This window comes from Styela clava, chromosome 3 (genome assembly GCF_964204865.1).
Source record: "Styela clava chromosome 3, kaStyClav1.hap1.2, whole genome shotgun sequence".
NCBI lineage: Eukaryota > Metazoa > Chordata > Ascidiacea > Stolidobranchia > Styelidae > Styela > Styela clava.
This window is the reverse complement of record NC_135252.1, coordinates 18,964,948-18,975,428: the sequence shown is the minus strand read 5'-3', so window position 1 is coordinate 18,975,428 and position 10,481 is coordinate 18,964,948. Positions and strand designations below refer to the sequence as shown.

Genomic DNA, 10,481 nt, shown 5'->3' with positions numbered 1-10,481 from the left:
CAGGGATGGTTATGTGCAAGAGGATTGCTGGACTCCTCGCCGTCGTTGGGTGGTTCACGTAACCGCTGGTCGGTTACGGCTTCCTCCACGACCAAGTCCATGCTTCCGAAAACAAAAAACAATATAACTAATCCCATACCCGACTTGGAATGGTAACCGGACGAGAGGCTGTGGTTCGCCATATGGATAAGCCGTCTTATCGGATTTCCTCTCCCCCGGGATAAATATGTAAATCCTATCCTCCTATCCAGTTCTCGACAATGAGCAGAGAAGTCAGCATAACTTTATTTTTATTCCTGCCCTTTTAGTATCCCAGATTATTTGATTTCATCTTTGATAAGTTTGAGTGAAAGGAATATTTTTACCTGTCCTGCTCTCTTATACCGTTCTGTGCCGGTACTTTTTGCACGACGGCGTGTAATTGTTGTTAATACAGTTATGAAATTAAGCATTGTGCTGTGCCAAATTATGAAATTGATAATTGAAATAGTATGATTTTCTTAATACAGTTACAATTTTATAAAGTACAATATTGGCATTGTCTTCAACCGTGTCGTACAGAAGGTTTCAGAATGAACGTTTGTATAGAAAACGCACACCAGAAAATTCAGGTACCATTGTTTTTTTATAAATAATGAATACCCAACTGATGGGAAATTTTATTTCTATTCCCGTTTTATATTTTGTACAAGATGATCCTCTACGTTTAGGCGGAATCGCCGTTTCAATCTATATAAGCGTGTTCTGAACAGGACAGTAGAGCCGGGGTTGAGCCTGATTTCATTGTAGTCGGAGTCGTATTTTCGAAAAAATTTTATGGATATTTAAACCCATACTAACCCTAACCCATGGATTTTAGCAACCTTATATAGCTTGAACCTGCGTTATACGGGTGCAAATGTATGGGTTCAAACGTACGGTCACTGTAGTTTCGAAGTGCCAGTCTTGAAGTTGTAATTTTATACTTCATATGGTGATAACAGAAGTCGAAATGATCTATTAAAGGTCAAAAATCACCAATTATACAAGCGTTTTTGAAGTCTTTAAATTCGCCAAAGTATTCGTTATCAAAATTTGATTTTGGACTGTCTGTTTTAGCCAAATGAATATAACCCCTGTTTCAGTCCATTTACACAACTTGATGTAAAGTAGGCGAACAAAATTAGTTACCTCCATATTGGTACACATGCTTCTGGAGCGCCCAATTTTCTGCTATCAAAATTTGATTTGCTCAAAAACTTTGAGTTTGGAGCTGGAGTCGCAGTCAAAATTTTCGCTTAAACGTTAATTTTTTTTAACACGGGGTCGAAGCTCAGAGGCGGTTTTATACGGTTTATGCGGTTATACACGGTTTCACAGCCATGGTTCTGTATGCAATACTTTTTCAATAATATCAAATAAATCATTTTAGGTTTGGTGCAAGTGCTTTCCTGCAAGATCGATTGTGCTTGTGATGAATTTCTTTGCCACATTCTGCTTGTATGTTTTACGAATGAACTTGAGCGCAGCCATCGTGGGCATGGTCGACTACGAAAAGCTGAACTCTATTAGGAAAGCTCAGTTCAATTTGAGTTTACAAAATGAAAGTCGGCTGCATAATGAATCTCTACATTTCACGTATTCAACATGTGAACATGCTTATTATGATAATAAAGAAGGTGATAGATGTTGTTTTTTATTGTTCTATTGACAATGGATTAATACTCCCGTGGTGCGTGTACCAGGATAAGGTTAGGCCATAATTTTATTCCGATTTTCCCTATTTTAGTTCTATCACGAGTTCGGGGACTGCCTGTGTTAGCCAAGCGAATATACCGTCTATAGTAATCATCCTTCCATATTGGTACACACACTTCTGGAGCGCCATTGGATGCATTTTCATTGCAATATCTCCGTGATTTATGTTTGTCTGAGATAACTTTACTTATTTTATTTTCTCTATAATATTTCAGATATCAAAACGTCAGCTGTAGTAGAAGGTAAAAAGTTTTTATGGGATGAAAATATGCAAGGATTGGCATTGGGGGCTTATTTCTATGGATACGTATGTTCACAGGTAGGGGACATGACCGGATATAAAAACATGGCCGGTTTTGCTAATTGTATTTAAAACAGAAAAGTATAAATTACAGACAATCCAGAAATTTCAGCTAAAAACATGAATATGACATAAATACATTCATGATCAGAAAAGACACTGTTCGTCTAACACCTGTGGTATATATTGATATAGGACATAGGTAAATATAGATTATGTGATGCTACTATAGCGTAAGGTTTAACTGAATTTAACTGTTTATCGCTAAATTGAATGTTCAGAAATAAGTGATATATATTAAGGATGGAAAATGCAGCGGTTCACCTCGCGCTGTAGTAAACGTGACGCTATAGTACTATCTTGAGGGAGACACACACTATTTCATGAGGTAGATCTCACGCTATATAGCTGACATGTGCGAACTACGGCCCCCGGGCCAAATCCCACCCGTTGGATAATTCAATCTGGCCCGCCTGATACTACGACAACCTAACTAAAACCAAATTTTGAGGTTTCAGCTAGAAATAACTTAAGAAATTTGTTGAAATTGCGATTAGATTAGTTTCTTCACGAGGCTTACTGTTTTCCACTTTCCTTTTGTAACCCTGTGAATATAGTTCATAAAATTTATCTCACATGGCCCGCCAGTCTAGGTGGGCCAATTGTTTGGCACCTGGTCCAAAGATCTTGCCCACCCTGCTATATAGTGTGACAGACCTCCCGATATTGCAAATCTTGGGGTAGATATCACGCCATTATACTATCCTGATGTAGGTGCCACGCTATCTTGGAGGAGATTTCACATTATAGTAGCATACATTATGTAACTCTACGAACTGAATATAGATCGCCATATTTTATAGTAATTTTAGTATAAAAGTTACGATTTTTATTCAGGTCATTGGATCATGGATTGCACGAAAAGTTGGACGCGTTAAAGTGATGGGATTTTCAGTTCTTGCTGCATCGTTGTGTACAATTCTCACACCAGCAGCTCTTGAGATAGGATTTGAAATGTTTGTAATAGCGAGAATTGCTATTGGTTTATTCTCGGTAAATATCCTTTTTCAATATTGATTAATTAATTTAATTTAAAGTTTTTATTTAGTGGAAGCAATTGCTTAGAGGCCAGTATACTTTAACCTCGCCATATTGACGTCACACACCAGAAATAGTTAGTCCTGGCATTTGGACATAGAAACCTCACGATAAAAATACTATAAAAAAAAACTATAAAAAAATATACGAACATACTTAGTATAGGGCAAAGCGTATAGGCGAGGCAACGCTCAGACAATGGACGCCATCTTGTGCCTATTGTTCTCGGCAATTTAACACGGCGCCATATGAAAAGTTCCAACACAATTATTGAAACATACCTATTATTTTCACTAATATTTTAGGTAGAAAAATTTTGAAGGTCGCGTTTTGAAGTAGAATCTTAGCCGTACATGCTTATATCCTTTCATGTTGGCCAAATTACATTTATAGTACATTAAATTCAAATTGTATTTGAAGAGAAGTATACCGGTTCCGAGTTGCTTTCGAAGTAAATTGGCCATTCTAATCGTCATAATTAACCATTTGACAATGTCGTTCCTTATGACGTCACAGATAAAATTTGTAATTATTCGTCGAAATTACCGGCCGACCCAACTTTGCTTCAATGGCCGTTTTTATTTTCTGGTTAACGTTTTTCGTCTGTCAAGCTCCATAATGCCCTACTACTAAGCTCCAAGCTGCGCTAGAAGAACAAATGACATTGTAGGATTGTTGCGAAGACATTTTACAGCCTCAAATTGGCGTATCACTATAAAATCTTTGAAGAAATGACCAAAAATGGTTCTACGCTGTGTTTGTGGTCAAATTTAACGCATCAGATAGTTTTTTATTCCTAATTACGTTATATATTTAGATAGCATATATCTTAAAAGTTCAAAATTCATCCTTCGGTTTCATTCTAGCCCTTATAACAGCGGACTTATTCGATTCGGTACAACAACACGACGAAAATTTTCCATAAGACTCCATTGTTTCGCATTTCCCAACTATCGCACAAGATGGCGTCCAGTTTAACTCTTTGAACTCTGACGTCTCTGAACGAAGTTACTCGCTCACCCTGAAGGTTCGCGGCGCCGTATTGGTAGAACAATAAAATAATTCTAAATATTGGCTATTTGTCACGCTTATAACTTTTTATCAAATTTAGGTAGCACGTTGTGTGACATTTCAATCGAAAGAAAATTTTATCGTGCAATCTAGAATGTATTTTAGGCATTAGGCAAGTTGGTTGCCGGCCGTTGGTATAGGGTGTCCCTCATTAATTCGATTTTCATTTATCACTAAAACAAAGGACTTCAAATATACTAACATTTTCTGTGAGCTCATATAGTAACAATTGAGTACTGAAAGTTTGGGCCTTGAGCTAGTTTTCGATGTTTATTTAACAAATGACCATCATTCCGTCTCAGACATTCTTGAAGCTGTAGAGCAAAGTTGTTAATCAATCTGGCACATTTCGCTCTTTTTCTTGCGCAAATTTTCTGCGTAATAGCCTATTTTATTTCAGCAATTGTCTTGTGATTATTTTGTTAAACTCTGTCTTCTAACAAGCCCCACAGGTAGAAATCCTGGGGGACTCAGGTCAGGCGAATAAGGCGATCATTCTGTATCTTCTGCTAATCAAACGATCAGAGTATCGTTGGTCGAACCACTTTAAGTCTCTAATGTGATATTGGCTGTATGTTACGTAACTAGATTGATCTATGCTAGATTTCTGATTTCTTGCTACATTTATTTACAATTCCATAGATTTGAAAGTTAGGACGCCACAAGAATATCTGGGATTTTCCAGGACAAGTGTTGAGAATAAACTTCTCGCAGGAGCGTGTTTGAACAGTCTTTTAGGATTTCGTCCATGTACGAGTCGTGACGCAAAAAAAAATTATTTGAATGAATTTCAAAGCCATGGGGTTTCAAAAAAAATAATTATTATCTGGTACTGTTTTCAAATCTGAAAAATTTATAATTTATACAACTATATGGTTAAATCCGACCTATTTATTATTAATTTTGTGGGTTTCATTTATATTGGGATACCCGTCGATAGAGTCACTCTCTAAAATTTTTGCCAATGATTTAGAATTTACTTCACCCCTGAACAACTAATTTCAATTTTTTTTAACTTTAGGGAGTTATTTACCCATTGGTGTATGCGATGTGGACAATGTGGGCGCCACCAGCTGAAAGAGGCATGCTGATGGGACTCAATTTTTCGGGTAAATATTTTTGGTCCTCCCGAAGTATTCTATGAATCCCATCTGATATTTCATCAAGAATTTCGCTATATTTTTATTTTTCACGGCTATTAATCCGCCAAGCGTGGCGTCTTTTCCGTTTTGACGCGACGCTACGCGAAACTCGGATATTATTTATAGGTACGGTACGAAAAGTACTTTGTTTTGAACTTCGTTTCCATATATTTGAGCATCACTCTCTCGTGTTATATACTGTTGTTATTAACTTTATCCAATAATTTGACTCATATATGTACATTTTTATTTCGAATGAATCTCAACGCATTTTATATTGTTTTACGAGGATTGAATATATTTTTATATGTTATTTATCTTATTGCAGGGGCAGCAATCGGTGTAATAGCAACTTTACCAATTTCTGGCTGGTTGACGACAACCTTCGGTTGGCAGTCGGCGTTTTATGTAACAGGTTATAATTAGAATAAATAGATAGTTTGATGCCTACACACATATAGATATATAAGTATTTCAGGAAAATAGAAATTCATGAATGTCCTCCATTTTATTTGTCTACGGTTGCAGTCTCTGCCTCCACAGTTGAAAGATGTTTTTTTTCATATAAAAATCCCCATCAAAGTCTAATGCTACAAAAACCTGCCTTCATAGGGCGTTGACTTCATTCTAATTTTGCTATAATTTGGTGTATTCGCATTAAATATGGGATTGCTTAATTTATCCCATACCCGGCTACAACTGAACTTGATTTGCTGTATCAACTTGACCAACTTACCGATGTGGGATTTTCATTTCCCGGCATAAAAAAGAATTTGTGTTAAGACCATGCATCTGAAGCAAATACCTGGTTAACTAACGCCATGCCCAGCATGGACTGGTAACCGGAAGATAGGCCGTGATACACCATATGAATAAGTCGTCCTATCGGCTTTCCCTGGTCCGTGGATTAATATGAACATACTGACCTGTATAGGTATTTCATCAGAACTGCTTATGTAAAAAAAAATACGGATTTTACATGACGAGTGACGATAGTTACTCTTACTCATAAGTTGATTGGTGATGTTTTGTTTCGCACGCAGTACTCCTTACCTGAAAAATATTTTTTGTTACACACTTAATGCTTATTCAAGCTGTTTGCTTTGAACAAGGCTATCTACATAAGCCACTGTTATATCTAATGAGTTCATCATATTCCAGGTTCAATTGGGTGCGTATGGTCTCTTTTGTGGTTGATCCTGATATACGATTCTCCCTCAGAACATCCGAGAATTTCAGAAAAAGAGAAGAATTTTATACAGAACGCACTTGGACATAATAGAGACGGCAAAGTTTGTTTTTATTTGTAATCTTGATCATTATACGAACATAACATACATAACTTTGAATTGGGTTTTCTGTAACGTTTTGTCCGACCAAAGTCAGACTTCCTTAGACAAGCAATTTACAACAATCAAACTCCTTGTCTGAGAAAGTTTGACTTTGGTTGAACTTCATCGAAGGGAAAAACTATAAACGTATAAAATTTGAAAACCAAAAATTCACGCACCAGTGGGGAATACTAAATAAAAAATTAACATTATATTTCAATTTTATCCGCTTGCTCTACTCGCCTAATTACATGTATTTATTACTTTGCAGGCAAAGAGAGAGCGATCGAGACCGGTGCCGTGGAAGTCAATTTTTGGGTCGTTTCGCATATGGGTCGCATTTTCTGTCTTCTTTTGCTCGGATGTTCTTCTGTTCGTGTTTTTGACATTACTTCCTACATATCTCAGAACTGTCATGAAGTTCGACATTACAGCGGTTGGTGTTACAAAAATTTATTCATTTACCAAGTCTTACTAAATTGAAATACTCGAGCGCGGGAGTAGATTGCATAATTTTCGCTTGCTATGGTCTTGAGATTATAACCTCTGCGGTATATTTTGCTGTCATTGTCACTCACTGCTCCAGAACTCCACAAATGGTGATTTTATATATACGTATATCTTGCAAATTAATTTGTCAAAGTAACAAATCACCCTTATCCTGTCACGTAATTAGGCTCGGCGGTGTGGCGCATCGTGCTAAGCGCTAGGAATACGGTCGCCACCACATCTCTGGTTCGAATACCATGCGGGGATGATTATATGAGCGAAGATTGCTGTACTCCTTGCCGCCATAGGGTGGTTCACGTAACCGCTGGTCGGTTACGAATTCCTCCACCATCGAGTCCATGCTTCCGAAAACAAATAACTGGCTAACTAATCCCATACCCGAACTGGAAACCGGACGAGAGGCCATGGTTCACCATATGATTAAGCCGTCTCATCGGCTCCTACGCACAAATATTCACTTTGTTTTGCATTTTACAGAGCGCAGGATTGAGTGCAATTCCGTACATTGCAAAGTTCGTTCTCTACATATGTGCAGGATTTTGTGCAAAGCGACTGATTTCAATGGGAGTGAAGGTCATCTATGTTCGAAAACTATTTCAGTCGTTGGGTAGGTTTGCCTAACGGTTACGCATGGTAGAACTGCAGCAACTTAAAATCAAATTACATATCCAGTATTTTGAAAAATGCTTAAGTCAATTCTTATTCTTCATAGATGACAAGCAAATGTTGCCTTCAACAGCTTGTCAAGGGAACTTTTATCGTTTTTTTTTTCTATCCCAACTATACATATATTATACAAATATTGATAGAAAAAAAATTTTACCTAACATTTTTTGACTAAAATATATATATAAATAGAAATTGGAGTGTTGACCATCTTATGAAACTTATGATATATAATTAGGTTCTATGAGTCATTTCAGTATTTTTATTCTTCAGGTATGTTTATTCCTGGACTCGCATTGATCCTCGCAGCCTATGTAAAATGCAACATTCCACTCGTCATGCTGGCTTTCACCTTGTGCGGTAAGTTTTAGTAGGCAATTGCAATGGATAACGTATAACTATAGTTTCATGTTTTCTGCTGAAAACGAACAATTGGCCAAAGTGTGGAAATATCATCGTTGGCATATGCTTTAGAAACCGTGCTCCCATGAAGAATAAAAGTATAGCGAAATTTTGGATGAAATATCAGATCTCATATAGAATTCATAGAAAATCTAGGAATAAATAAAAGCATAGCCTTCTAGCGGAAAATACAATTTTTAACATTTGATAATTTTAAAGCACTTTAAAATAGATCTCAAAAAGTGATCTTACATAATTGGACAGCTTCGAATCTCTCAATTTATTATTAAGAAATATTTTTAATGTAATGAATAAATGATACTCCTGATGTATGCCCACCAAGATGGCGGAAACCGGAACGTAGTATGTGTACCAGGTTAGGGTTAGGCCTTAATTTTAGGCCTTCTAATTTTATTTCATTTTCCCTTATATTAGTTCTATTACGAGTTAGAGGACTATCCGAGTGACGCCCGTAATATCTGTACCTAAAATTATGACCCAACCTTAACCTAGTACACATACTATGTTCCAGTGCCGTAACAACATTCTTGGAAGCCGAGCCAACTTTGGAAAAATTACGAAAATATTCTCTTGCATTTTACACTGTCTTAGTTGGAATGGAGACGGTCATGGAAACATGTGTCCTTACAAAAATGACTGTTTCGCATATCTCAATTCAGTAACAGAATCATCTTCCATTTGTAACGATATTTACTTCAACAGTACCTTTCTCTTTACCAAAGATAGTAACTAAAACAATTTTAGAGCGCTCCAGATGTATGTGCACCAAGATGGCGCACAACCTGAACATAGTATGTGTATCATGAGGTTATCAGGTTGTGCGCCATCTGAGTGCACATACTTCGGGAGCACCAATTTTAGACCTGAATTAAAACATGGAGAAATTTTTGCCAAAATACTTTCCTCCCTTTACACTCTACACTGGTTTTTTAGTTGGGATGGAAGCGGTCACTACTCCTGGTATCAAAGTTACAATAATTGAAATGGCGCCATCTTTTGGAGGAATAATTTTTTCAGTTGCAAACACAATTTCATCGACTTCAGGTTTCATTGCACCGCAAATAGCAGGCCTATTACGAACAGCTTACGTAAGTATATTGTGGCATATTACAACATAATGTAATGTTAAAGAAAATTAAAGCGCAAAACTTACGTAAGAACCTTTACAGAAGTTGGAAAAAATTATTGCTAAAAATTCACAGATGTTGGGATTATCTCGTTGGCCTTTGGTAAAATCTGAGATCGTAGTTTTTATAATGTAAGCGACGTATCGGGCTCTTGCAACCTGTGCGACCCCAGCACCCCCGGCGCTTGGCAATTTTTGCCATTGGGCATGTCATAATATTAATGATATACATGACTTCACTACACGCAAAGCTCGCAAGGAAAAGTTACTTTAATCGTGATTTAGGCTTCGACAAAAAGTAATAAAATGTAGAGTCAAATTCATTTTCATCACATAAACCTAATTTTCCTTGAATTTACCAAGACTGTGCCCCGAGCAATATGTGTAGCATATGATCCCAGCCCTGATTATTGTTTTTTGTTTCATCAAACTACTAGCAAGACGATCCGATACAAGGATGGAGAGCATTGTTCTGGTTATCAACAGCGATAATCTTCTTGGGCGGAATTTCATTTCTGCTATTCGGCACCGTAGAAGTTCAGGAATGGGCAAAGTCAAAAGATGAAGAAGAGAACGCCTCAGAAAAAAATGAAAACGAAAAGTTGGATACTGAACCCGTCGCCTAACTTTAAAAAATCAACTGAAATACACCACAATAAAAATTTTTGATTTATAATGAATATTCATCAGAAAATTGTTGGCGAAGAAATAAATTAATTTGATAACTGTCAAAGTAAAGAAACTTTGTAATTCTTGATATTTATGTTTATTGGTACTATTTATTAAAATTATACGCAACAGCATCAATTTATATCGTGTCTTGATTTATTTTGTACGGAGCAATTTCTAATGGTTTCGCAAATACTTATGACTGTAAAACGATGCCATATCATAAGCCATGTCGTTGCGATGAAAGAATAAGCGAAGACTAAGTAAATCGAAAAATTACCACGATTTTAATATTTTGATAAAATTCGTACGCCATTCCTAAAACGCAATAAATTCTTACCAGATTGGTATCAGATTAGCATTGGTTAGCATCAGAGTGCCCGCCCGCGTAGTTTTTCGCCGCCTCT

General features: G+C 36.8%; 1 protein-coding gene across 1 annotated transcript; it reads left to right on the top strand.

Annotated features, from left to right (window-relative positions):
- Window positions 1-512: 512 nt before the first annotated feature.
- On the top strand, window positions 513-10,216 carry LOC120342296 (sialin-like). Its single transcript, XM_039411067.2, has 12 exons — window positions 513-611; window positions 1,412-1,658; window positions 1,953-2,056; window positions 2,936-3,091; window positions 5,229-5,316; window positions 5,678-5,764; window positions 6,511-6,641; window positions 6,952-7,116; window positions 7,668-7,797; window positions 8,130-8,216; window positions 9,213-9,367; window positions 9,843-10,216. Exons 1-12 carry the CDS (start codon window positions 573-575, stop codon window positions 10,029-10,031), a joined length of 1,578 nt encoding a protein of 525 aa, XP_039267001.2. The 5' UTR covers window positions 513-572; the 3' UTR covers window positions 10,032-10,216.
- The last annotated feature ends 265 nt before the right edge of the window (window positions 10,217-10,481 follow it).